Here is a 24,317-nt window from a genome sequence, read left to right on the forward strand (position 1 = left end):
CCACATCCACACCTGCAAGAACCCAGCGCCTTGTGAAGGGGGTAAGATACAAGCCCCAGCCCGGCGGGACCCGAGCGCCCCTCCCCCCGGCTCCCGGCGGGTGGAGAGAAACCGGAGCAGTTTTTTTTTTTGGTGAGCGCTTTTTGGAAGCCTTAGAGGGACGGGCCCCCGTTGCTGGGGAGGCAGGGTGGCGGGACCGGTGAGGAGGTGCCTGGGAACAGCGCCGGAGGACAAAGAATATCCCGCGTTTCTCCCTGCGAGACCTGGGGGCGGGTGCCTGAGACCGGTGCCTGAGGACGGAGGAGGTCGCGCGTTTTTCCCCTTTTTTTTTTTCTCTTTATGGCAAGCGCTTTTTGGAAGCCTTGAAGGGACGGGGACCCCAGTGCTAGGGAGGCACGGTGGCGGGACTGGTGAGCGGGTGGCTGGGACCGGCGCCTGAGGACAAAGAATATCCCCCGTTTTTCCCTGCGGGACCGGTGGGCGGGTGCCTGAGACCGGCACTTGAGGACAGAGGAAATCGCGCGTTTTTCCCCTTTTTTTTTTCTCTTTTCTGCGAGTGCTTTTTGGAAGCCTAAAAGGGACAGGGACCCCGGTGCTAGGGAGGCAGGGCGGCGGGACTGGTGAGCGGGTGCCTGGGACCGGCACCTGAGGACAAAGAATATCCCGCATTTTTCCCTGTGGGACCGGTGGGTGGGTGCCTGAGACCAGCACCTGAGGACGGAAGAAATCGCGCGTTTTTCCCCTTTTTTTTCTCTCTTTTTGCCAAGTGCTTTTTGGAAGCCTTGAAGGGACAGGGACCCCGGTGCTAGGGAGGCAGGGCGGCAGGACTGGTGAGCGGGTGCGTGGGACCAGTGCCTGAGGACAAAGAATATTGAGCGTTCCTTCCCTGCGGGACCGGTGGGTGGGTGCTTTTTGGAAGCCTTGAAAGGACAGGGACCCTGGTGCTAGGGAGACAGGGCAGCAGGACCAGTGCGCGGGTGCCTGGGACCGGCACCTGAGGAAAAAAAAAAAAAATCACGTGTTTTTTCTTTTTTTTTCCTTTCTGTTCCCTCTCTCATTGTTGCTGTTGTTGTTTTGGTTTGGAGAGTGCTTTTTGGAAATCTTAAAGGGGCAGGACAGGTCACTTAGACCAGAAGCAGGGAATCTGGGGATCTCTGGGCACTCTAACCCCCTGGGCAGCAGGGAGCACAGAGGCCCCTTACGGAGATAAATAGTCTCCTGGCTGCTCCCCCTCTAACGGGGCTCCACCATTTTGGAGGAACAGCCCCAGCCAGGCCAAGCCCACAGCAACAGTGGAGATAAACCCCAAAGCAACTGGGCAGGAAGCAGAAGCCCTGTCTGCGCACAGCTGCCCAGCACAAGCCACTAGAGGTCGCTATTCTCCCCGGAAAAGGCTACAAACCAACAGGAAGGGAAGCTCTTCCAGCGGTCACTTGTACCAGCTCTGCAGACTATCTCTATCACCATGAAAAGGCAAAACTACAGGCAGACAAAGATCACAGAGACAACACCTGAGAAGGAGACAGACCTAACTAGTCCTCCTGAAAAAGAATTCAAAATAAAAATCATGAACATGCTGACAGAGATGCAGAAAAAAATGCAAGAGCAATGGGATGAGATGCAGAGAAAAATGCAAGAGCAGTGGGATGAGATGCAGAGAAAAATGCAAGAGCAGTGGGATGAAGTCCGGAAGGAGATCACAGATGTCAGGAAAGAGATCACAGAAGTGAAACAATCCCTGGAAGGATTTATAAGCAGAATGGATAAGATGCAAGAGGCCATTGAAGGAATAGAAGCCAGAGAACAGGAACGTATAGAAGCTGACATAGAGAGAGATAAAAGGATCTCCAGGAATGAAACAACACTAAGAGAAATATGTGACCAATACAAAAGGAAAAACATTCGTATTATAGGGATACCAGAAGAGGAAGAAAGAGGAAAAGGGATAGAAAGGGTCTTTGAAGAAATAATTGCTGAAAACTTCCCCAAACTGGGGGAGGAAATAATCGAACAGACCATGGAATTATACAGAACCCCCAACAGAAAGGATCCAAGGAGGACAACACCAAGACACATAATAATTAAAATGGCAAGGATCAAGGACAAGGAAAGAGTTTTAAAGGCAGCTAGAGAGAAAAAGGTCACCTATAAAGGAAAACCAATCAGGCTAACATCAGAATTCTCAACAGAAACCCTACAGGCCAGAAGAGAATGGCATGATATACTTAATGCAATGAAACAGAAGGGCCTTGAACCAAGGATACTGTATCCAGCACGACTATCATTTAAATATGATGGTGGGATCAAACAATTCCCAGACAAGCAAAAGCTGAGGGAATTTGCTTCCCACAAACCACCTCTACAGGGCATCCTACAGGGACTGCTCTAGATGGGAGCACCCCTAAAAAGAGCACAGAACAAAACACACAACATATGAAGAAGGGAGGAGGAGGAATAAGAAGGGAGAGAAGAAAAGACTCTCCAGACAGTGTATATAACAGCTCAATAAGCGAGCTAAGTTAGGCAGTAAGATACTAAAGAAGCTAACCTTGAACCTTTGGTAACCACGAATCTAAAGCCTGCAATGGCAATAAGTACATATCTTTCAATAGTCACCCTAAATGTAAATGGACTTAATGCACCAATCAAAAGACATAGAGTAATAGAATGGATAAAAAAGCAAGACCCATCTATATGCTGCTTACAAGAAACTCACCTTAAACCCAAAGGTAAGCATAGACTAAAAGTCAAGGGATGGAAAAACATATTTCAGGCAAACAACAGTGAGAAGAAAGCAGGGGTTGCAGTACTAATATCAGACAAAATAGACTTCAAAACAAAGAAAGTAACAAGAGATAAAGAAGGCCACTACATAATGATAAAGGGCTTAGTCCAACAAGAGGATATAACCATTCTAAATATATATGCACCCAATACAGGAGCACCAGCATATGTGAAGCAAATACTAACAGAACTAAAGAGGGAAATAGACTGCAATGCATTCATTGTAGGAGACTTCAACACACCACTCACCCCAAAGGATAGATCCACCGGGCAGAAAATAAGTAAAGACACACAGGCACTGAACAACACACTAGAACAGATGGACCTAATAGACATCTATAGAACTTTACATCCAAAAGCAACAGGATATACATTCTTCTCAAGTGCACATGGAACATTCTCTAGAATAGACCACATACTAGCTCACAAAAAGAGCCTCAGTAAATTCCACAATATTGAAATTCTACCAACCAATTTTTCAGACCACAAAGGTATGAAAGTAGAAATAAATTCTACAAAGAAAACAAAAAGGCTCACAAACACATGGAGGCTTAACAACATGCTACTAAATAATCAATGGATCAATGAACAAATCAAAATAGAGATCAAGGAATATATAGAAACAAATGACAACAACAACACTAAGCCCCAACTTCTGTGGGATGCAGCGAAAGCAGTCTTAAGAGGAAAGTATATAGCAATCCAGGCACACTTGAAGAAGGAAGAACAATCCCAAATGAATAGTCTAACATCACAATTATTAAAACTGGAAAAAGAAGAACAAATGAGGCCTAAAGTCAGCAGAAGGAGGGACATAATAAAGATCAGAGAAGAAATAAACAAAATTGAGAAGAATAAAACAATAGCAAAAATCAACGAAACCAAGAGCTGGTTCTTTGAGAAAATAAACAAAATAGATAAGCCTCTAGCCCAACTTATTAAGAGAAAAAGAGAGTCAACACAAATCAACATAATCAGAAATGAGAATGGAAAAATCACGACAGACTCCACAGAAATACAAAGAATTATTAAAGACTACTATGAAAACCTATATGCCAACAAGCTGGAAAACCTAGAAGAAATGGACAACTTCCTAGAAAAATACAACCTCCCAAGACTGACCAAGGAAGAAACACAAAAGTTAAACAAACCAATTACAAGCAAAGAAATTGAAACAGTAATCAAAAAACTACCCAAGAACAAAACCCCCGGGCCGGACGGATTTACCTCGGAATTTTATCAGACACACAGAGAAGACATAATACCCATTCTCCTTAAAGTGTTCCACAAAATAGAAGAAGAGGGAATACTCCCAAACTCATTCTATGAAGCCAACATCACCCTAATACCAAAACCAGGCAAAGACCCCACCAAAAAAGAAAATTACAGACCAATATCCCTGATGAACGTAGATGCAAAAATACTCAATAAAATATTAGCAAACAGAATTCAACAGTATATCAAAAGGATCATACACCATGACCAAGTGGGGTTCATCCCAGGGATGCAAGGATGGTACAACATTCGAAAATCCATCAACATCATCCACCACATCAACAAAAAGAAAGACAAAAACCACATGATCATCTCCATAGATGCTGAAAAAGCATTTGACAAAATTCAACATCCATTCATGATAAAAACTCTCAGCAAAATGGGAATAGAGGGCAAGTACCTCAACATAATAAAGGCCATATATGATAAACCCACAGCCAGCATTATACTGAACAGCGAGAAGCTGAAAGCATTTCCACTGAGATCGGGAACCAGACAGGGATGCCCACTCTCCCCACTGTTATTTAACATAGTACTGGAGGTCCTAGCCACGGCAATCAGACAAAACAAAGAAATACAAGGAATCCAGATTGGTAAAGAAGAAGTTAAACTGTCACTATTTGCAGATGATATGATACTGTACATAAAAAACCCTAAAGACTCCACTCCAAAACTACTAGAACTGATATCGGAATACAGCAAAGTTGCAGGATACAAAATCAACACACAGAAATCTGTAGCTTTCCTATACACTAACAACGAATCAATAGAAAGAGAAATCAGGAAAACAATTCCATTCACCATTGCATCAAAAAGAATAAAATACCTAGGAATAAACCTAACCAAGGAAGTGAAAGACTTATACTCTGAAAACTACAAGTCACTCTTAAGAGAAATTAAAGGGGACACTAATAAATGGAAACTCATCCCATGCTCATGGCTAGGAAGAATTAATATCGTCAAAATGGCCATCCTGCCAAAAGCAATATACAAATTTGATGCAATCCCTCTCAAATTACCAGCAACATTCTTCAATGAATTGGAACAAATAATTCAAAAATTCATATGGAAACACCAAAGACCCCGAATAGCCAAAGCAATCCTGAAAAAGAAGAATAAAGTAGGGGGGATCTCACTCCCCAACTTCAAGCTCTACTACAAAGCCATAGTAATCAAGACAATTTGGTACTGGCACAAGAACAGAGCCACAGACCAGTGGAACAGATTAGAGACCCCAGAAATTAACCCAAACATATATGGTGAATTAATATTTGATAAAGGAGCCATGGACATACAATGGCAAAATGACAGTCTCTTCAACAGATGGTGCTGGCAAAACTGGACAGCTACATGTAGGAGAATGAAACTGGACCATTGTCTAACCCCATATACAAAGGTAAACTCAAAATGGATCAAAGACCTGAATGTAAGTCACGAAACCATTAAACTCTTGGAAAAAAACATAGGCAAAAACCTCTTAGACATAAACATGAGTGATCTCTTCTTGAACATATCTCCCCGGGCAAGGAAAACAACAGCAAAAATGAGCAAGTGGGACTACATTAAGCTGAAAAGCTTCTGTACAGCGAAAGACACCATCAATAGAACAAAAAGGAACCCTACAGTATGGGAGAATATATTTGAAAATGACAGATCTGATAAAGGCTTGACGTCCAGAATATATAAAGAGCTCACACGCCTCAACAAACAAAAAACAAATAACCCAATTAAAAAATGGGCAGAGGAACTGAACAGACAGTTCTCCAAAAAAGAAATACAGATGGCCAAGAGACACATGAAAAGATGCTCCACATCGCTAATTATCAGAGAAATGCAAATTAAAACTACAATGAGGTATCACCTCACACCAGTAAGGATAGCTGCCATCCAAAAGACAAACAACAACAAATGTTGGCGAGGCTGTGGAGAAAGGGGAACCCTCCTACACTGCTGGTGGGAATGTAAATTAGTTCAACCATTGTGGAAAGCAGTATGGAGGTGCATCAAAATGCTCAAAACAGACCTACCATTTGACCCAGGAATTCCACTCCTAGGAATTTACCCTAAGAACGCAGCAATCAAGTTTGAGAAAGACAGATGCACTCCTATGTTTATCGCAGCACTATTTACAATAGCCAAGAATTGGAAGCAACCTAAATGTCCATCTGTAGATGAATGGATAAAGAAGATGTGGTACATATACACAATGGAATACTACTCAGCCATAAGAAGTGGAAAAATCCAACCATTTGCAGCAACATGGATGGAGCTGGAGAGTATTATGCTCAGTGAAATAAGCCAAGCGGAGAAAGAGAAATACCAAATGATTTCACTCATCTGAGGAGTATAGGAACAAAGGAAAAACTGAAGGAACAAAACAGCAGCAGAATTACAGAACCCAAAAATGGACTAACAGGTACCAAAGGGAAAGGAACTGGGGAGGATGGGTGGGCAGGGAGGGATAAGGGGGGGGAAGAAGAAGGGGGATATGAAGATTAGCATGCATGGGGGGGAGGGAGAAAGGGGAGGGTGGGCTGCACAACACAGAGAGGACAAGTAGTGACTCTACAACATTTTGCTAAGCTGATGGACAGTAACCGTAATGTGGTTGTTAGGGGGGACCTGATATAGGGGAGAGCATAGTAAACATAGTATTCTTCAGGTAAGTGTAGATTAAAAATTTAAAAAAAAAAAAAAAAGAAAGAAAGAAAGAAAAGGGGGATTACTCCTTAACAGGATAAAACTATTGGTAAATCAAAGATCAACGCATGCTTTAAATATCCTTAATGTTGATCACTTAAAGGGTGTCAGATGATCAGCTATGGAGGTACTCTTTTCTGATAATATTCCTTTCTCTTAATTAAAAAAAAAAAAAAAAAAGCAGTTACTGTGTGCTGACCTCCAATGAGTTCTGCACAGTGGTATAGAGGGCATGTCAAAGTGTGGGCAAAGGGTCTGTTTGTTTCTACGCAGAAGATCAAGGCCTAGCTTGGATACCCAGAAAATGAACTAAGATACGATATGAGGAGGAGCTTCCGGCATCAGCACTCTCTGGAGGACTCGTGCCGGGGGATGATCATCAAAAAGCCTCCACAGGGATCCGGACGATGCTGCGGTTGTGGCTGCATCCAGCCCACCATCTCCTGGACTTGCCATGAGAAGGAGGAGGGAGATGTCTAGGCTGGCATGTGCATACAGTGAGACAACGAATTTGACCGGATCTGTCTGTTGGAACTCAACCAGGAGTTGGGAGGGGTGCAAGTTGTAGCACCCCAAAATCTCATGACTATAGACTATCTATGGTTAAAAGAACATATGGGATGTGAACAGATCCCAGAAATGGGCTGCTTTAATTTGTCTGATGGTTCAAGTACAGTTGGAAAATATCCATCATATCATAGATAAATTTTCACAAATGCCTAGGGTGCCTAAATGGTTTTCTTGGCTTCACTGGAGATGGCTGGTAATTATAGATTTGCTTTGTTTATGTCACCGTATTCCTATTATGTCAATATGTGTGTGCAAATTAGTTAGTAGTTTAAAACCTATACATACTTAAGGTACTATACAAGAAGATATGTCAAAGAAATAATCAATCCTCCCAAGTTTCCTTCATATGCTACATCTATAGCTTTTCTTCTTCCTTCCTAATTACAAACTTTAAATAGAATTCGTGCCTCATATCGAATTTACCGAGTATCATAATTCCTCCAGGTGGTAAAGATACCTCGAGACAAGTGCTGGGCATAGAAGCCACAGGGCATAAATCTGCAAAGAAGTAAAAAGCTAACCTTTGCAAACAATATGGCTTCTCTCTCACTTACCAACTTTACATTTCCCTGTATGGCCCCGGAAGATGACTGGTTAGCCAGAGACGGGTAAGATTCCTCAAGGGAGGAACAACCTAAGACAGGCACAGTCGCAGGGGGGCCATCAGGTGAGAATTTGGGGATCAACAGAGGTGAGGCTCAGAACCTCACCCCCCCTGTTTTGAGAGAAATCTTCTGCATCCGTGGATGTTTTGCTGCCCTTGTCTAGCCTGGATTAATACTTAGTCCATAGGCACACACCTGATCATCTGATCATCTACATTTGCCTTCTTACAGCACTAAACTATGTTTTCTACCTTTATCTTGCATCTACCTACCACTTCAGCATTTTATTAAAAATAAAAATAATAATAATAATAGGAGAAATGTGGGATCAACATATAAATCAAGTACAAAAATCAAATGAATATTCATATTTGACCTGATGGTTTATAGGTCATATTGCATGATCAAAACCGAAAGTTTCTGTGATGACTGCCCTTGTACTGTTCACCATGTAAGAATTTATTCACTCTGTAAGAATTCGTTCACCATGTAAGAACTTGTTCGTTATGCTTCAGAAGATTGGAGACTGACGAGAATTAGGCTTGAGATGGATTAATGATTGTACATTGAGCATTGACCCCCCTATACTGAATTTTATTGTTGTTAACAACCATTTGATCAATAAATATGAGAGATGCCCTCTCAAAAAAAAATAAAATAAAATAAATAAAAAAAAATAAAATAATAAAATAAAAAGTCAGATACCCAAAAAAAAAAAAAAAAAAAAAAAGTACATAATATAAACATTTGCACTTTTTAAAAAGTCTCATAATTTGATTGTTAAAAGGCTTTTTGTAAAAACATTTTAGGATGTCTCTACATCTAGATTCATTAAATTCAGAGGGAAAAAAATCTATCTTAAAACCTTACAGAAAGAATCCCAGGTCTCTGTTCAAAGTCATGAAGAGGTCACGATTTGACACAGGCAGGAGCCAGGAAGAGCCTCTCACTGCCTGCAAAGGGGGATGCCCCATGTTCTCAACACTGCAGGGTCACTTGGGCCCGTGGGGGCCAGAAGAATGGTCCCCCAAAGATGTCCTTGCTTCTGGAAGGGATTTTGCTGATGAAATTAAACTAAGGGTTTTGAGATGGGGGAGATGGTCTCAGATTATCAGGCGAGCCCAATGTACTCAAAAGCATCCTTGTAAGCTGGAGATTAAATGCCAGGAGCAGAGAAAGGAGGCGAGAGAGCAGAGGTGGGGGTGACACACTTTGAAGAGGGAGGAAAGGGCCACAGGCAAGGGATGCCTCGGGTGGTGAAAGCTAGACAGGGCCAGGAAACAGATTCCCCCCTGAAGTCTCCAGAGGAACACAGCGCTGCCAACACCTTGATTTTTCACCCCTAGGACCTATTTTTCAGACTTCTGACCTCCCACACTGTAAGATGACAGATTTGTATTGTTTTAAGCCACTAAATTGTGGTGATTTGTTACAGCAGCAATGGGAAACCAATGCATTCCCCAAGGCTCGGCAGGAGGGTGCAGGCAAGTGGCACCCGTGTCACTGGATAGTGCCGCTAAGTCAGCAGTGTGGTCAAAGTAATACTGAAGCAATTGCCTAGAGACACACCCATTTTGTCATCACTGAAATATGTCCTCTCTTCTTGTCTCCAAGGAGTGAAAAAGAGATGAAAAAGAACAAGTAAAGAATTGGACTGAACTACATTAATTATATTATTAAAAGAAATTACTCAAGTATAAAATTACTCCAATCAGAGAAAAAACAGGATTTGACAGAGCTCTTGTCTCACTGTCTGAAATGCAATGCTGTATTTGCTGAGCCTGGAGGACAAAAAAGAATATTCTATCAGTTTCTGCATATAGTATCTGAAGATGAGAGTTCTTATGGGATATGATCCACTTTCAGGCATTTTCTTTTCAAACACAGGGACCCTAGTAGGGATTATACTTTAGCACATGTAAATTGGACAGCTTGAAAAGTTTACTTGAAGCATATTATGTTTAGCAAGTCAAATTTCTGAACATCTTTATTTCTGAGTGTAATATAAGAGAGTGATCTAACTCCATGTGTTCTTTCAGCAAAAATCTAAGTTATTTCTTAATTCCTTCATTCATTTAACAACTGTTTATTAAGCATACACCGTGTGCCAGGAGTATATTAATGACATGGACACAGGGAAAAACTTCAGTTCCCATCCCTAAAGCCTCAAGGAGCCCCCAGTCTTTCCTCCAAAAACCATATGATGCAAAACACAGGGCAAGAGAGACATGTACAGGGTGTAACAGGACCATAGGGAAGGATGCACCCAAGTTTGAGGACCCAAGAAAGGCCTTGTGGAGGACAGGATGGCTGAGCTGGGTTCTGAAGGAGGAACAGTATTTTATCAGGCAGACAAAAGGGAGACTAGTTTTCCAAGCAGAGAAATTAGGGAAGTGTAAGTGACAGAACAAGAGAAAACTGACAGAAGTGCAGAGAGTATGGTCTTTCGGAAGTGCAACGTCACACTGGGAAGAAACTCTAGGCTTAGGGAGGCGAGTGTGGATCACGAAGAGCCCTGGCATATCATACTAAGCAGCCTAACTTTTACCGTGAGGCAATGGTGCACTGCTGGGGACTTGCAATAACATGATGAGGACCATATATTTGAAAGGTCAATCTGGAGGCAGGGTGGGGAGTAGGAGGTGACACAGGCTGGGAGAGCAGTAAAGAGTAAGCTGCCATATTCTGGGAAATAAACCGACTACTCTGCAAACTGCACAGGTGTTTGACAAAGACACTGTTATTTGTCACTGTGTTGCTGATGCTTAGAACAGTGCCTGGCACACAGTACTTGGTAAAGAAATATTTAGTGACTATCGTTCTGGCTTAATGGATGAATACCAATGAATTCAGTCAAGGGGAACAAAGAATGGGGAGAGACTAGACACCTCAGAGACAAAAAAGGTTTGTTAGTTGTCTGAGCAGATAGTGTAAGCCTGGGACATGGGCTCTGAACTCAGAAAGATGCATTCTCAAATTTCTGATCTACCAACTTATCAACTCCACTTTAAGCACATTATTTCTTAAGTTTCATTTTTCTCATCTATAAAATGGGGATTACAAACATATCTATTTCACATGGCACTAATTGCATGTTAACGAGCTTAGCACAGCAACTGGTGCATAGTAAGTGCTGAATAAATGTTAGCTACTGTTATTTATATTGAGGAGGGAGGAGCAAAGTCCCAGGCTGTTTGAATGAGTGACAAATATACATGAGAAAAGTGAGAGAAGAAGGGATATTTGAAGGTTTATACAAAATCTTTTCTAATAGGACCAATCACACTGTTATATGATGGACTTGTACAAAATGCAACTCTTTGTTTTAAAACTTTGAAATACAAAAGAAACCCAAGAGTATGTGCAACCCATATGTATAACTTAAGGCATCATAGTAGAAGGCACACCTGTTTGTCTACCACTCAGCTTAAATGGCACATTTCAGTGACCTCGAAGCCCTCTCCATCACATTCACCCCCTTTCATCACCAAGAGGCAACCATTTCCTTGAATTTGTGGTTAATCCTTCTCTTGCTTTTCTTGATACTTCTTACTTGTGTATACGTACGTATGTCTAAACAGCATATTGCTTAGCTTTGCCTATTTTTGAATGTTTGTATGTATTCTCCTGCAACTTGGTTTTGCTTAGTATTATGCTTGTTGAGATTCATCTCTATTGATGTCTGTAGCTCTGTTTGTTCATTTTCACTGATGTGAAATTCCATCTTATGAATATACCAGAAACTTATTTACCCATTCTCTTAACAGTTGGACAATCGGTTTGTTTCCAGTTGAGTAGATATTATAAACAATGCTTCCTGGTGCACAGAGGTAAAAGAGTGTCTTAGGAACATACTTAGAATTACCAGATTACGAGGTATGCTCATCTTCTTTGCTCGATAATGCCAAATTGTATTCCAAAATTTGCACCAATTTTTAAGGACTTAAATGATGGTAGTTTCAAACACTTGAAAATGTTTCAAATTAATCTACCAATAGGGGGGATTCTCAGAGAGATGAGAGAACAGACGTGACTAAAACGCTCACCTTTCTGCGGGCTTCAGCATCACACATGATGGCAGCCACCGTGAGAGCAGCTTTGCTCTGCACGACCGTGTTGGCAGAATGCAGTGGGTTGATGAGGGCATGTATGATGTCGTGACTCTGTATGTTCCCGCGCAGAGGCTCCTGCATCGCCATATTCATTAATACTGTAGCAGCATTCACAATGGCTCCATCTCGTTTACTGTACAATGTGTTTATTAATGGATCAATACCATCAGCTTCAGCAGTGGCACTGGGTAAATGAAGAAGAGATGAATGTCACTCATTTGAGTTCAAGAAATTTTCTTTGGAGCATACAACTGAGCTTATAAAACAAATGAGCACATAAGCACTATTTTAGAAATAAATTAATTTACAGTGTAATGAAACCAACAATGAGGTTCTGGTGATTTAAATGGAATCTGGGAAAATGCCAGGTAACAATTAATTAAAATAATCCTTTTCCACTTCTACAGCTTTTGGTTATAGAAAAATGTATGACTGTTTCTTAAATACCCCACTACAGCTGTTCACTTTTTAATGCAGTGATATTATAAGACCAGGACATTCTATACAAAGAAAGTTTATTAAAATATTCCCAACCAGTAGGAAACAGAATCTGAACCAGGACAAATGCATGAGCATGGGAACTCCTGATGAAAGCTGTAGCTCTTCAGCTCACCTTCTTTTTAAAAAGGGGCTGTTAATTTCAGGCAGAGGTTAACACATTTGAAGCCAGCAAATCATTTTGGATGTGAATGTTGCCTTTACAAATTAAACATCAAAGATCAAAGCCATGATATGGACATAAATAGATAATTTTAGAAATGTCAGAATATTCAGTTGTTAAATTTCCTATTTCTAGTATACAAAAACTAGTTATCTATTAACACATTAACATTTTCTCATAATTAAAAAGCCTAAATCTCCTAAGAACACCATCATTTCTATAAGTCCTTTTTTGGTAATCACCCAAAAAGCTCATAAAATAATAAAAATTAAAACGAAATCATTTTAACAAATGGAAGACAATTTACATTCTTTAATGTTTGGAAGTGCTTCCAGAAAGAGATGTTCTAAGCAAGAAGACATATAGAGTATTGTGGTTTTAAAGAAAGATCTAAAATCATGCATTACAAATTCATTTAAATTCTCATGGGAATAGAGTTACTCAAGACAATAAAACATACTTGAGACTCCAATAAGTTTATATTTGACACATTTTTTTTATTTAGGATCATATTAATAACGAACATTGAAAAAAACAAGTGATGTAATACGATTTACCCATAACCCTGTATTCTGATGAATTGAATTGAATTTGGTAGTCACTTAAATTTGCTGATTGTGAAGGAGAAGTGACAACTTCAAGAATGGAAGTTATCACAATCATCCATCAGAGAGAAGAATACAAATACAACCTCAGTATAGAGATTGGTAGCTCTCTGTGGAAGGAAGCTGTGACTGTCACACAGCCAGCTCTGAAGCACACCGAACAGCAGCAATCACGTGGGAATGAAATGACTACGGGGGCAGCTTTGGAGAATGAAGGACTCAACTGGTGTTAACCCTATAGGCATCCCCCACCTCTGGCTTATATAAATCTGTCTAGAAAACACACCATTGCTGATAACAAGGCAAAATCATTATGTTATTCTGTTTTTGCCCACATCCCAATCCTTGGTGTACATTTAACACTTCTGGTTCTGTCTCCCATTCTTTCTCTGAGAAGGCATTCCTTCTCACTAAACTTTGGTTAGATGATATCATCAAAATTTATTTATACACAAATATTGGAAGGAAGGCCCAGCATCTCACTATGAGAATCTGACTATAGCTTCTGATTTCCTTTCCTAGGAGATAAAATAAACACTCTCAAGATAATTTCACTCTCTTATGATTAAGTGACATGGTGGTCATTTGATTTTATGAATTAGGGAAAATTTGGAGGCTCTAATAGTTTATTAGAAACATCTCATTTGTTGAGAAGTTGAGATATTAACAATTTTTTTTAAACTGCCAGCAAGAAATTTAAATAATGCATAGATTAATTAATACATACTTAAACCTTTTCAAAGAAGTTTTTTGACTTATTTTTCAGACATTTAATCTAATTAGCTCCGTAAATCAAATACTTTGTTTTTTAATCATTATAAATATACCTTGACTAAAACTGCACAATTCCTTTGCCACTAAGTAGTTTATCCCTTTGAAAAGGTTCACTTTTTAATACATCTTGGAGAGTAAAGAAAAGGATACAATGGAGGTATTTAAATGGCATCCATCAAAGAAACCAGAAGTATTATAAGTAACTGTATACCAGCAAATTCTCAAAGGCTTTGTCTTTTGTCTGTCTCAGGGGGTTGGGGAAAATTTAAGTGAATATGTAGGACCATACTCCGTTGTTTTAGTTTCTCCCATTTATAAAAAAAACTTGGGTCATGGAAAAACAGGAATTTCCAGCAGATGTATCTCTGTTCACAGCCTTTCTGCTTGGGTTTTCCTGTGCAAAGGCATATTTTGCCTTTGTTCATTTATATCTTTACCTGGCACTCTTTTCTTTTATCTTTATGGAGGCAGTAATGAGAAGAACATAAAAACCTAGCTGTTTAAAAATCCTAAAATTTGAGTACACAGTAGAACATAGCTTTTACTAAATTGAACATAACTGACAGCAAACACTGAAAGAGAAATCATATATGCACAGCTGGGAGAACAACTTGCATTATGTGTATGTATCTGCCCATAATTTGCTATGTGCAGCTCTGTTTAAGTGTAAAAAGCATAAATGAGATTAAATTATTATGGTGGAAAAAACCCAGCTATTATTCTTACCTAAAAAAATCTAATTTCGGGCTCTCTTGTCCCCTCCTGGCGTGAGCCGGGAGCTCTGTCCTTTCACTGTATCTCTAAATAAAAGCCTGTACCTTGCTCTCCTAAAAAAAAAAAAAAATCTAATTTCATTTACAGAAATAGAGTGCAGAAAAAAAATCTTTTTTAAAAAAAGAATTGCATTAATTCCGTTTCAAATCCAAGACATTCTGTTTTATTTTCCCCTGTGTCTAATACATACACAAGCTGAAGCCTGTCATATTTTAAAAACACATTTCAGTTTCCTAGATAGTATAGCATTATCCAAATGAATGAGACAGAAGTCAAACTGCTTTGTTACAAAATCCAGAATTTTAGGGCCATATGTCATCACAATAATCTGAAAATATTTTGATATTTACTGTCATTAGCCTCTATCCAGTTGGAATTTAATCAAGTAAGAGTTTAAAATGTGAATTAAAAAAAAAACTAAGAACTAAATATGGGAATGTATAAAAATATGTTTATGTCATTTGGTATATGTAAATAGAAGTGTGATTTGACATGTCACGTGTATCCAATTTGTTACCAAGTCCTATTTTCCTCTTCCATGCCTCTCAGATCTCTCTCTTTTTTCCATTGCCATTTCTCCCAGTGAATCTAACCCAACATCCTCTCTTGTGAATTGATACACTCTCCTAACAGGGCTCTCTTCTCCTCTGATCCTTTTTCCATCTTACAGCTAAAGTGATCTCTTAAAATAATAAGTGTAATCATATTTCTTCCCTACATAAAACATTGGTGGTTTTGCATTGCTCGGGATGAAGCCCCAGATTTCTCCCATGGCCTCCAAGGCCCTGCAAGGGTCAACCCTGCCTGCATCCCCAGTCCACATGCCCCACTGCCTCTCCCTACTGCTCTGTGCTCTTTGCCTCTCCGGCAAGCAGCACTACGCCAGGCTCTGGCTTCCTAAAGGTATTCCCGTGTGCTATTTCCACTTCCCCAGGTTCCCTTCCCCCTGGATAATTCCCACTCACCTTTCAATGTTTGGCACAAGTATCTCTTCCTCAAGAAAGCATTATCTTGACTCCAAAGCTATTTTACCATTTGTTCCATTGGGTTCCACATATCACCCTATGTGTGGGCTCTGTTAAACAGATTTCTGCCCACGAAACCTTGATTCGTGTAACCAGCCTTTGCAGATGGATTAAGTGGGGACCTCCATAGTGCAGCAGAGATGAATTCTAAGAGGTTCCATCCCCCAAGAGACCATGGTATCTCTTTTTTAAATTAGCTTCAAGAATTTCTTTGCTAAAGATATATACAGTTCTTTTTGTTTTAAAAAAGTTTATATTTTGGCACAAATGTTCACAGCCAGAGAAAAGTAACAATCTTGAAATACTATTTTATAGTGTTTGTTATGGAAAGGAACTCAGCACAGAGTTTCTCATTTAAATCCCCAAGTCCTACAGTGAAAAAGCACATACAGCATGGGCACTAAGCTCACTGACAAGGAAAAACTTAATTACTGTATACAACTAGTTTCTATTTATGGCTCACTGAAAATACTATGCTACTTCACATCTGTGTGTCTTTGCATTTATGATCTATTTGCCCAAAACACCCTTCCTTACTCTCCGCATACCTCTGCCTGAGAAACTCAAGCTCACCCTTCAAATCTGCTCAAGGGTTCCTTCCTATACAAAATCATTCATGGCCATCACTGCCCCTCTATGTCAATCACTCCCTCCTGTCTGCTGTGTCCACACTTGGTACTGACTTGAGTAGATGCATGAGTCTTATTTATAGCCTCTAGTCCTGAGAAGATCAATATATTATAGTTGTCTTGAATCAAATCAAGGGGAGCGATGGAAAAAAACATTGGCTGGTGTCAAGAAGGGGTGAGAGAAAAGTACTCAGCTGAGCTTATGTTTGCAAAAAGGAATGGGACCCAAGAAATTTGGGATCTCCATGTGAATCACTTAGAGCTGCTCTTGAAATCAGCTTATTTCCTCCCCACCCCCAATGCTTTTCTAATTATATAGTTTCTAATATTCTAATTATATATAATATATTATACATAAGTCATTTTTATGTGGAGTTTAATAAATGAACTCTCACACTTTAGCCCACTTCTTGGGGAATCTATCTATTTCATCAATCAAAGGATGTCCATATTTTATCTTTGCTGACATCGTTGACTCTGTTTCTTTGGGTCATGTCATCAGATGACACTACTTGGAACCTCTCAGAATTCATCCCTGCTGCACTATGGAGGTCCCCATTTAATCCATCTGCAAAGGCTGATTACACGAATTAAGGGTGACCTTGGGCAGTACAGAAATCTGTTTAACCGAGCCCACACACAGGGTAATATGTGGAACCCAATGGAACAGATGGTAATATTGGCAATCAGAACCTTGTTTGTTAACAGTGATTACAACCATTCCCACCAGCATGACTTTTCATGTGTCTCCATGAGGTCTGTCACACCAAGGAAGACATATTGACAGCAGACACACTATAAGTGGTCAGGAGAGGTGTGTATGTGGCAGACTCGGGGCTGGCGTGTTCAAAGCTTGCAGGCTCCTGGTGAGGCTATACTGTTGCTCAGGGGTGGGACACTAGCCAGTATGATAAACGGGTCCCCTGCCTGTCACAGCCAGATTTGGAATGCTGGGAACAGGATTCCTCACTCTCCTTCCAGCCAGCTTCTCAACAAAGGTAATGATCCAAGAAGTTGAGTGTGTTTGTTAAATTGATCAATTTCTGAGTCCAAAACAACTACGACCAGGCTCCAGCTCCACAGCTGCAGAAGGCTGGGATATGTGCCCTCAAACTCTGGCCAAACTCCAGCATTGACAAAAGTAGCCAAGAATTTTCTCCTTTTAAAGAAATATTGTTTAAAGAAGCTTATCAGCAGTAAGGGAGTCACAATTAACTGCAGGCAAATACTTAAAATGAAGGGTTTTTAAGTATCATATAATCATTAAAATAAAATCCATCCACAGAAACAAATGTGTGAAGCTTTGCTTCCTATAGCAAAATAAGAAAAATGCAAAAGCACATTTAAAAGTATGTTAGACCAAATTGTTTCTATCATATTCATGTGTCTTAGGAGGCACGATTTTGAGACTGTCAGAGTGTGTTTTCTGCTACAGTTACCTTGACATCATGGCTTCTCACGAGAAAGCTGCTAGTTGAATGAGACTAGTACATGCTAACCCAGTGACTCCACCAATGGCGTATAAGGTTTTGTTACCAATTATGAGGCAGTTGCTCAAATGTAATTCTCTAACAGGTGACAATCCTTATTGACCTATCTGTTTCATATATCACTTCCATACGGCCCACCTTCTGTTTCAAAAGCCAGAATGCCTCCCAGTAACAATTAGGGCTGCTATCGGGAAAGAACAACTGTCTTCATCTCACATGGCTGACTTGTCTCTTGGTAAAATAGGAACAATGGTCAAGGTATTGGGATGTTTACAATAAATGGCTTCTGTGGTCACCAGCTATTTCTATATAGCCTGGAAATCAGTCTATTTCCATTTCTGTATATGACAAGGGACACAGTCCCAAAGGAGTTAGAGATACCGTGTGGATGATTTTAAATAATAAGGTTCCTGAACACTCCAGAGTGACAGCATGTCAAAGCCACGGCACTCGCCAAGACTGCCTTATTCTCACCAGCTCTAATGTTGCTGCCGCAGAGGGGGGCCCTCTTTGACAAGCTCTCTGTCATCCCCTGGCCCCTTTCAGAACCCCCGTGTCACGTGTGCTCCTCTCTATGACACCATGCTGTTTTATTTCATCTGTGCTGTTATCACTTCTGAAATCGCCTTCCTAAAATGACTCATGTATCATCTCTCTCCCTGTCTCCAATGTAAGTTTCATTGAAAGCAGTTTCATGGAACCTTTGTCACTCTCCCTGTGGTATCCCTACAGCCTAGAACACTGCTGAACACATAAGGAACGGCCAACTAATGGCAAAATAATTACAAAACCTTAAATTCATAGGTAATGACTTCCTTAACCTCTTGGATAAAATGATAAAAGTGGTAAAAGGGTGATCGCATCTAGTTCCTAGTGGGGATCTACCTAGTTCTAATTCCTTATGCTCCAGGCTCCCTATGATATTGAGAAACGGGTAGTCACGTAGACACACAAAATATCATAGATAATTAGATCCACTTTTTTCTTTTGCAAGTTATGAAAGATAAAATTTGGAGAGACTAAGACTTGCTCACAAAGCAAGTCAATCAACAGACCCAGGATTCAAACCACAGTATTTTGACGGTTAGTCCATTACCTCTTTTATACTTATCAACCTGAAGCTTTAAAAAATACAGTATTTTCTAGAAAAGCAAAAAGTCAGAATCTACTGGGTTCGCTTTATCATTCCTCAGAGAATGAAAGACGAGGCAGACCATTATGACATGTAGCCTAGTGGGAAATTCTTACTAACTGTTGGATACATTTTTTTTTTCTGTTTCTTATTCTCTTTATAGAAGGAGGGGGAAGAGGAAGAAAAGGACCAGGAGGAAGGAAAGAGGCAGGAGGAGGGATAACAGGGAAAGAAACCTGGGAGAAGGTGGAAGGAGGGAGCAGAAGGGAAAGGAGGGGATGAAAACTCACCCCTCCGAAGGTGTCTGTTGGACTTGCAGGAGCCCTGGCCATGCCAGTCTGGAGGATTCACAGAGATCAGCAAGGCAAAGGGGAACATTTTGGAGGAGTTCAGAGTCAGGATGATATTGGGCAGGAGGCAGACAGAAAAGTTGCAAAGGTGGAACTAAGAGTTTCAACTCCTGCACTCTCTTCAGATGGCAGAGCCGACTGCCTCGGTGGGAGTGTCCCTCCCCCCACCTCTGTGACCTTGAGAAGAGATTGTGCCTCTGTTGCCCTATCTGCAGAATGGACCTGACCAATATATCCTCAACCTCACAACACCACTTTGAGGATTTAATGGCATATTCCATTTTGAGTACTTAGCTTGGTGCCTGGCCCAAGCATCATTATCACCACCTGCTCAGATTCAGTGAAACACAAAAGCAGAGATTTTCCTATATCCTGTCTCAATTTCTTGGATCGTGGGAAAATACGGTATTTCCAAATTTGCATGTGTATATGAAATTTTCATTTTCTGACAAATTTTCAGCTAGATGGTCACACCTCCAACACCTGCAGGGCTAGAACTGGGGCAATTTCCTCAAGAATCCTACACAAGTTTTTTCATTTAGGTGCAATCAATGAGCAATAAAGACCGTTTCCAAAGGGAAGGAAAAAATCACAGAAATTATTTTAAAAAGTCAAGGATGGGTAAAAATGGAATTTATGTAGGTTTTAAGTAATGCTTCAATGTGAAAGAGAACATGAGAGAAAAATCACACTCTATATATAAAGGTATCCAAAGTGTCTGATAATTTCCTCTGAAGCTCAGTAAACTGGAAATTAAATCTGAGAGTGGTACAGCAACTTTAAAATAAGATTATGCAAACATCAGTCTTTGCTCTCCAGGTAATAAAATCAACATTGATAATTTTCTAGCATTTCATGGGATTTCCCTAGCCTCACAAAACGGGCGCTAATACAATTCAAACTGTATTTGAAGGTTGACTGGGTATCAACTGACATAAAACAGACGTAAAGGATCAACCTGTATTATTGCAAAATCCAGTTTTTTATTCTATATATTTCCCCAAAAGCAATAAGCTTTTTCCAATCTAACCTATGTCCTAACAACATTCTATCAGGCAGAAAAAGGAATCTAGCCACTAAGGGGTTAGAAATTAAAACTTGGTAGAAATGAACACTCAGTAAACTTTGATAGAAATAAAGCAAGAATAGTTCTTAAGTATCCCACAAATAGTCTTCCCATCTGTCTTTTCAATTTTAGGAGCCTTTTAAAATAGTAAATAACACTTTAAATAAGATCTTTGATGTATCATCCTTCATATAAAAGTTTGAAATATCCTTAATACAATATTTAACTTTCTAAAAGGTTATGAAACTAGTCCAAGTTATTTTGCAAGACTCTCATATTGTGAGCACTTCATTTCAAATGGGGTAGCATCTTACAACAATGTGATCTAAATAAGAAATGTAAAAAAATATTTTCTATAATAAAGTCAAGAACAAAAATCAACTTGAGTTACTACAATAACAATGAGATCATTCATGTTATTTAAGTGTATTATGTTTATCCTATATGGTTATATAGCACAGCAGATATTCCGCCACCAGAACAATGAATGTGTCAAAATATTTTGAAATGAAGTTTAAAGGGGATGAAGACAAGCACAAGCATCTATTAATACACATTTAGCATTACAAATATTCTCTCTTACAAGCATCACAGTGAAATGCTTTCCAGATCACAATCATTTAATAATGTTTTAAAATATTATTTTAGACACACCACAGAGTTTCCAATTAAATTAGATTGCAGGTCAGTAAAATACAGATCAATCCTTCCAGTACCTTTTGCCCCTCCCCCAACTTCCTTCTAATGTGCCGCTAGGGGTCAGTATGAAGACACAGTTCCTCTCGCCGTTTGAAAGGAAATGAAACTGGAAAAACATTTTCCTCGTGAAAAGCCCCTGTGCAACAAAGACAATTAATTTCACAACCTTAGCATTCTTAAACCCAATGCGTACATCACTCCATACCATGAGTGCACATTTCTTGAGACCCCATGTTAATTTTGTAAATCACAGTGGATTATTGCTATGGCCAATGTTTCTTTAATAAAAATGTATTCTGGGTGACAAGATTACTTATTCTAAGTGAATCCGTGGGTATTGGCCAAGATGTATGTTGTAGAACAGATGTTAAAATTTATTTTCAAAGGGTAAGAGTACACATCTCTAGCCATCCTGAAGGTATTTATCCCAGCTCTTCCTGTAGAGGGATGGAGACACGGAAGTGAAACGTGTGGTGTTCTGCCAACTTTGAGAGGTTTGGGGATTTTTTCTTCTCCTTCAAAACGACTATCATTATTCACTGCACTGCAACCGCAAGTGCACAATGTAATATAGGCAATTCTGAGGAACAGCATTTGTCTACACTTAAGTCTACAGGATAAAAGAAATTAAAAGAAATATTTGTGAAATACACATTACCTTCCCCCAATTCTATTTAATAAAATAGAATGAATGAAATCACTCGAAGTTGTAAAGAAAAAAAAAAGCCTTGAAAAATTGCCTTCTATACACACTTCAGAGATCAAACATGCCAAGAGGCCATGGAAGGGCGGGCCCCTGGGCGGGCCCCTCACCCTCCCCTCCCCCTCCCGGGCCCCTCCCTGACAATACTAACTAACGGGTAGGAAGTGGGGTCACTGCGAATAAGTGAGGTGCTGCCTTTACTTGAGGTTCTGTATTTAGTTCTGTATGTGGCACACCTTTTAAATATTTTCTCTACACATTACATGGCTTTCTCAGGCATGGGACTCCACGAATAATTCTAAGAGGTATTTAAATCATTCAGTCAATGCTTTATTTCTATGTTAATGAACAGAAATATTAATACTGATAACACCAAATGACAGGTCATCCACATATAATGGGGACGTTCAAAAGTTCCTAAGCACTCAAACACATTCATATAATTTGGGGGCATTCTGTCTTTCCCTGCAGTCCCTTGGGGTGTACTCCTTCCACATCTCCTCATTTCCTTTGTTGTGGTCCTGACGATGGGTCACACAATAGCAGCCCCTAGAGAAGAGCTCTTTGTCTCTGGCATGGTGGAGGCCAGCAGTGGCCCAGCGATCAATCAGTTTTCTTTGTTTTTTAAGTAACCACGATACGTGCGGCCATTTAAACTTTCTTGAGTCAAGAAGGGACATACAAAATAAAAAATAAAAAAGCAAAAATGGAGTTAATAAGATCTCTAACACTTAGCGAAATCACTCAGTTCTTCATGGGGATAACATGGAATAAGTATGAAGACTCAGTATGATCTATTTGTAAACAATACAAATTGATTTTGTATTTTCAATAGCAAAATCCATTTTTACTTATGTATTTATAGCTATTAAAGTAACTGTAGTTATTACTTTTTCCACTTTTATTTTATTGTTTTATTTCCTAAAATAATTGTACCTTTTGAAAAATATCTAGTCAACAACCATACTGTTTTCTGATCTTTTCATAGCCAAATATAGTTAGTGTTGGCAAAGGAGAATTAAAACCAGGAAACCCTTTCCATTCTTGGGATTACTTAAGAACTCTAATTCTGATCAGATCCAACAGATGGCAGTGATGTTATAAACTAATAGTTTAAAATATTCTCATAATATGTAGACTGCTCCTCAGAAGAATGTCAACCAAGCGTAATTCTCTCAGTACCGGCATAATGTAAAACTTTGATGTAACTAATTGGGTAGAAGAGTACAAGGTAAATATAACATAAAATTTAGTTGAAATAGTATTTCCTATTTCAAAAATTAACAACTTTCTTCTTTCCAAAAAGAATTACAAACTGAGACTTGTCAAAAGATCATCAGTGAACCAAGAAAGGATAATGGTGCCAAAATTTATTAAATGGATTACATTTTTATATAAAATTCATTATTGCATTTTGGTTTCCATTTTCATCTGTTTCTTTCTATGCAGGTTGTTTTAGCCTCCTCCCTTTCTATTTACTCACTTCAAAAATTACTTTTCCTTCTCTAATCACTTTAAATAAGTGAATCTAGCTGCTCTTGTCCTCTGATCCTATGCCTTCAAATAGTTATTTTTATTCTTATTTATTGCCTTTTCATATTTTTATCCACTTTAAGTGACCTTTACTCTGAAGATAATAAGGAATAAGTATGAACAGAAGCCTCTTGGGGCTAAGCCTCCCCTGCTGCTGCTGTGATCCAAATGATGGAAAAACAACACATCATGGGTGATCACTTTCTGTTTGTACCGATGGGCATTGGCTGATGTCAGAGAGCCCTGCTTTTTACACTGTCCTTTCACTTTTGGTTGTATTTTTGGTGTAAACCCCTTTTCCCCTGAATGCCTATATGGGACGAGCACTGTCCTAGATGCTTAGTCTGCATCAGTGAATTAAACAAACAAAGGTGCTCCCTTCATGGGTGCTGGCCAGAGGAGGAGGGGACAGGAAATGAATAATAAACCTAATGAAGGATTTATGTGGTATGCTAGGAAGTAATAAGAGCCATGAAAAAGGGCAGTAGGGAAGGGGAATTGAGAATGTGGGCACTGTAAACACTGTGGTCACTCACATTGGCCTGTTTGAGAAAGTGACATTTAAACAGATTTGCAGGAGTGAGGGAGTGGACCATGGGCATCCTGGAGGAGGAGGCCATCCCTTGCAGAGGACGGTCAACACAAAAGGCCAAAGGCAAAATACTACTGGAAGTTGGATGTACAGTTGACCCTTGAAAAAACGTGGGTTTGAACTGCTCAGGTTCACCTCTGTGCAAATTTTTTTCAGTAAGTACATTGGTAAAATTTTTGGAGATTTGTGACAATTTTAAATAATATTTTCTTTTCTCTAGCTTTCTTTATTGTAAGAA

The 24,317-nt window shown here is 39.7% G+C and overlaps 1 protein-coding gene across 7 annotated transcripts in view; it reads right to left on the reverse strand.

The window, feature by feature from the left end:
* ARMC3 (armadillo repeat containing 3) overlaps positions 1 to 24,317 on the reverse strand; it is a 97,846-nt gene that overhangs the window by 19,283 nt on the left and 54,246 nt on the right. For all 7 annotated transcript variants that reach the window (XR_005057946.2, XR_005057947.2, XM_037006042.2 and 4 more), the window contains one exon: positions 11,981 to 12,230. Coding sequence is in view for 5 of the 7 variants with exons in the window: in XM_037006042.2 (XP_036861937.2) it covers positions 11,981 to 12,230 (250 nt within the window). In the remaining 2 variants the exon portion in view is untranslated. The remainder of the gene's footprint in view (positions 1 to 11,980; positions 12,231 to 24,317) is intronic.

The sequence above is a fragment of the Manis javanica genome, chromosome 2, assembly GCF_040802235.1.
Source record: "Manis javanica isolate MJ-LG chromosome 2, MJ_LKY, whole genome shotgun sequence".
Classification (NCBI taxonomy): Eukaryota; Metazoa; Chordata; class Mammalia; order Pholidota; family Manidae; genus Manis; species Manis javanica.